The sequence below is a fragment of the Aplysia californica genome, unplaced genomic scaffold (genome assembly GCF_000002075.1).
Source record: "Aplysia californica isolate F4 #8 unplaced genomic scaffold, AplCal3.0 scaffold00264, whole genome shotgun sequence".
In the NCBI taxonomy this organism is placed as follows: domain Eukaryota; kingdom Metazoa; phylum Mollusca; class Gastropoda; order Aplysiida; family Aplysiidae; genus Aplysia; species Aplysia californica.
The window spans coordinates 244,273-247,011 of record NW_004797534.1 but is presented as its reverse complement, the minus strand read 5'-3'; the positions used below and the strand labels follow the sequence as shown (position 1 = coordinate 247,011).

Here is a 2,739-nt window from a genome sequence, read left to right as displayed (position 1 = left end):
GGGGGGGGCGGGGCGGGGCGGATGAGTATCAATCAAATACACGCCGATTCACGCATCTTGAAGATCATTAATTGTTACGTACAGTATACCTATCTCCGCCCATTTATTGTGATATTATTGTAACCGACTCAGATCCGGTCGGCCCTGAAAGGAGTTCTTCCCCTAAGATGAGCTAAATCATGAAAAGGGAACGTAAGACATTACAATCAATTTGTGATAGCAAATTCCAACTCAGTTTTTTTTTTAAAGGTCAATACTATTATCGGTGACACTTATTCATTTATATCATAAATGTGAGTGTCAGTCTTGTTTATGAGTGCAAGAAAACTACACGTATTATAATAATGATTATGTTATGTGTACAGATGAGTGTAAAGGAAAGGGTTTGGTACTGAAAAAGTTTCAAAGAGATCTTCGTGTTAGAAGTACTCAAAAATGTGAAGAATATAACCCCGGGGGTACAAAATAACTGGATAGGGTTAATGAAGATATGTAAAACCTTCTGTTCAACCAGTATGTAGGCTACACGAGCGCCACGAAAACAGTCCTTTAAATAAATAAATAAATAAAATTCCCAACCATCAAAGAGCCTCTAGATAGAGTGGGCTAGGGGATGGTGCCACGCCACTGTTTTCCTTCCCAGTAGAGTTTCCTGTGGTCTCCATCATCCGGCGGCCGGCATCTGTCTGTGCAGCGCTTTGACAGAAGGCAAAGAATAATTTATAACGTGGCGTGCTCCCTTTCCAGGCCAGAATGTGGCTAATGTCGCGCTGACCGGCAGCAGAACTGGGATAGGCAACTTGAAAGTACATGTTCTACCCAAAGACCTTTAGTAGAATGACCGAGGTTATGTACAAGCTCCTCGACAGTACCTCGTTAGATTCGTTGATCTGTATTTATTTTCCAACGGTGGAGCGGTGACTGCGGGATATTGGTTCGACTCTTCGTCGTTTCACCAAAGATAGTGAATAACAAGATGGGCCACTCAGCCAAAAAAGTGTCCGCAGGAAGTATGCTCTTTGCTTCAGATGGCGCTGCAGTCTGTTTTGAAGCTCTCTTTCGTTTTTCCAGAAGAAGAATAGGAATAGCACCTCCTTGCGTGTGCAGATCGACTGCTGTTCATCAGCAGTTCGGGTACGTTCAGTGCGGAGTTTTAGTTTTTTAAAAATGTTAATGACCTCTCGCCTTTCATTCTAAAGTCAAATTAAACGAAGAAAACCATCACCCTTTCCTCCGGAAGAGGTTTTTTGTCAGCGTAACCATTTTAAAAAAGCGTTCTTCCAAAATTTATCCCAAAACTTGCTAGTTTCACTTTGATTTTTTTAAAACTCAAGTAGGGTAACTCTGTTTGCAAAGAGTGCGCTTTTGTGAAGAGGGCGCTACCAAATTTTGAGGACACTTTTTTAATTGGCTCAAAGAGAGAAGTGGCCCATCTTGTTATGTACTATCTTTGGTTTCACCAAATTGTCCGATTCCGGCGAGGCAAAACAATTCTACAGAGATTCTCAATCTTTCTGTGGAATGCTGTGTCTAATCAGCCCCGGTTGGCTCTGGCAGACTGAGTTGATCGACCAGTCACGTTAATTAAACCATTGTAAGATAGTGTAACATTCTTTGGGAGTCAGGTTGTTGTTGTTGTTGTTGTTGTTGTTGTTGTTGTTTGGCTCTTGTTCCCTTTCTCGGTCCTTTTTTATAACAGAATATAATTGACACTTAGAGTTTTGGCCTGTAAGTCTTTATGATGTGGCCTTCCCAGAACTTTTCCACTTTCTGCTTTTGATAACTCGACATTTTGAATGCTTCTCAGCGTTGTTTTTTTATTTTTTTTTTAGATAATCTCAAAACGATTTAAAGTACATAAAAAACAACAACTAACAAAAACAAAACAGCGACAATAAAAACACAAAAACAAACACAAACACAAAGAAAACAAAGCTCGACATGCGTAAGGAATGCACAAAAGGTATGATTTATTTGGTTCATGAAACATAGGCCTATTATTTCTGGAGTATGCTCATAGTATTGGCTCACTCATCATTCAATATTTCTTCGCCACCCAGGAAACTTCCATGGCAAGCAATGACGATCCATAGCTAAGATTATTCGTTCTCATTTCACAAGGACATCAAAGCCTGGTAGCCGAAGTCAACTGTCGACACAGAAATAGAAACGTAAGTATAGTACAATGTATCAGTTGAAGAAGTCGTTTGGAGCAGCATGCACCTCTGGTTGATACTGTTGTTGGTAATGTTGTTGTTAGATTTCTAAAAAATGTTTTTGCTGGTTGCGTGTTGTTTCTGACAATGACAATCTTATATATATTTTATTCATCTCACAAGGAGAAATTTGTCTTGGTCATTTACAATGGTAGTGGAATGTTACAAACGTTAGCAGCATTCACGCAAACACACAACAAGACAAGGCATAAGTACTGTTGTGAACCCGTTGATGTTATTTATGTTACTATTATTCTTGATTTGGCATGAATGTATTATAGTGCCGTCTTCGCCAAATGCTTTTTTTTCTCCCTTCCTTTTCTCCATATTCTTACAACAACAACATCATCACCACGAACAGTAACAACAACAACAACGACAACGACACCGACAACGAAGACAACAACAACAATAACAACAGCAACAACAACAACAACAACTACTACTACTACTACTACTACTACTACTACTACTACTACTACTACTACTACTACTACTACTACTACTACTACTACTACTACTA

At 39.4% G+C, this 2,739-nt stretch overlaps 1 protein-coding gene across 1 annotated transcript in view; it reads right to left on the bottom strand.

Moving 5' to 3' along the window:
- Positions 1-1,945: 1,945 nt before the first annotated feature.
- Positions 1,946-2,739, bottom strand: part of LOC101855111 (cartilage matrix protein) — a gene marked incomplete at its 5' end in the record, with an annotated part of 12,464 nt that continues 11,670 nt past the window's right edge. The window contains 1 exon segment of the mRNA XM_013083952.2: positions 1,946-2,149. Coding sequence (XP_012939406.1) covers positions 2,115-2,149 — 35 coding nt within the window.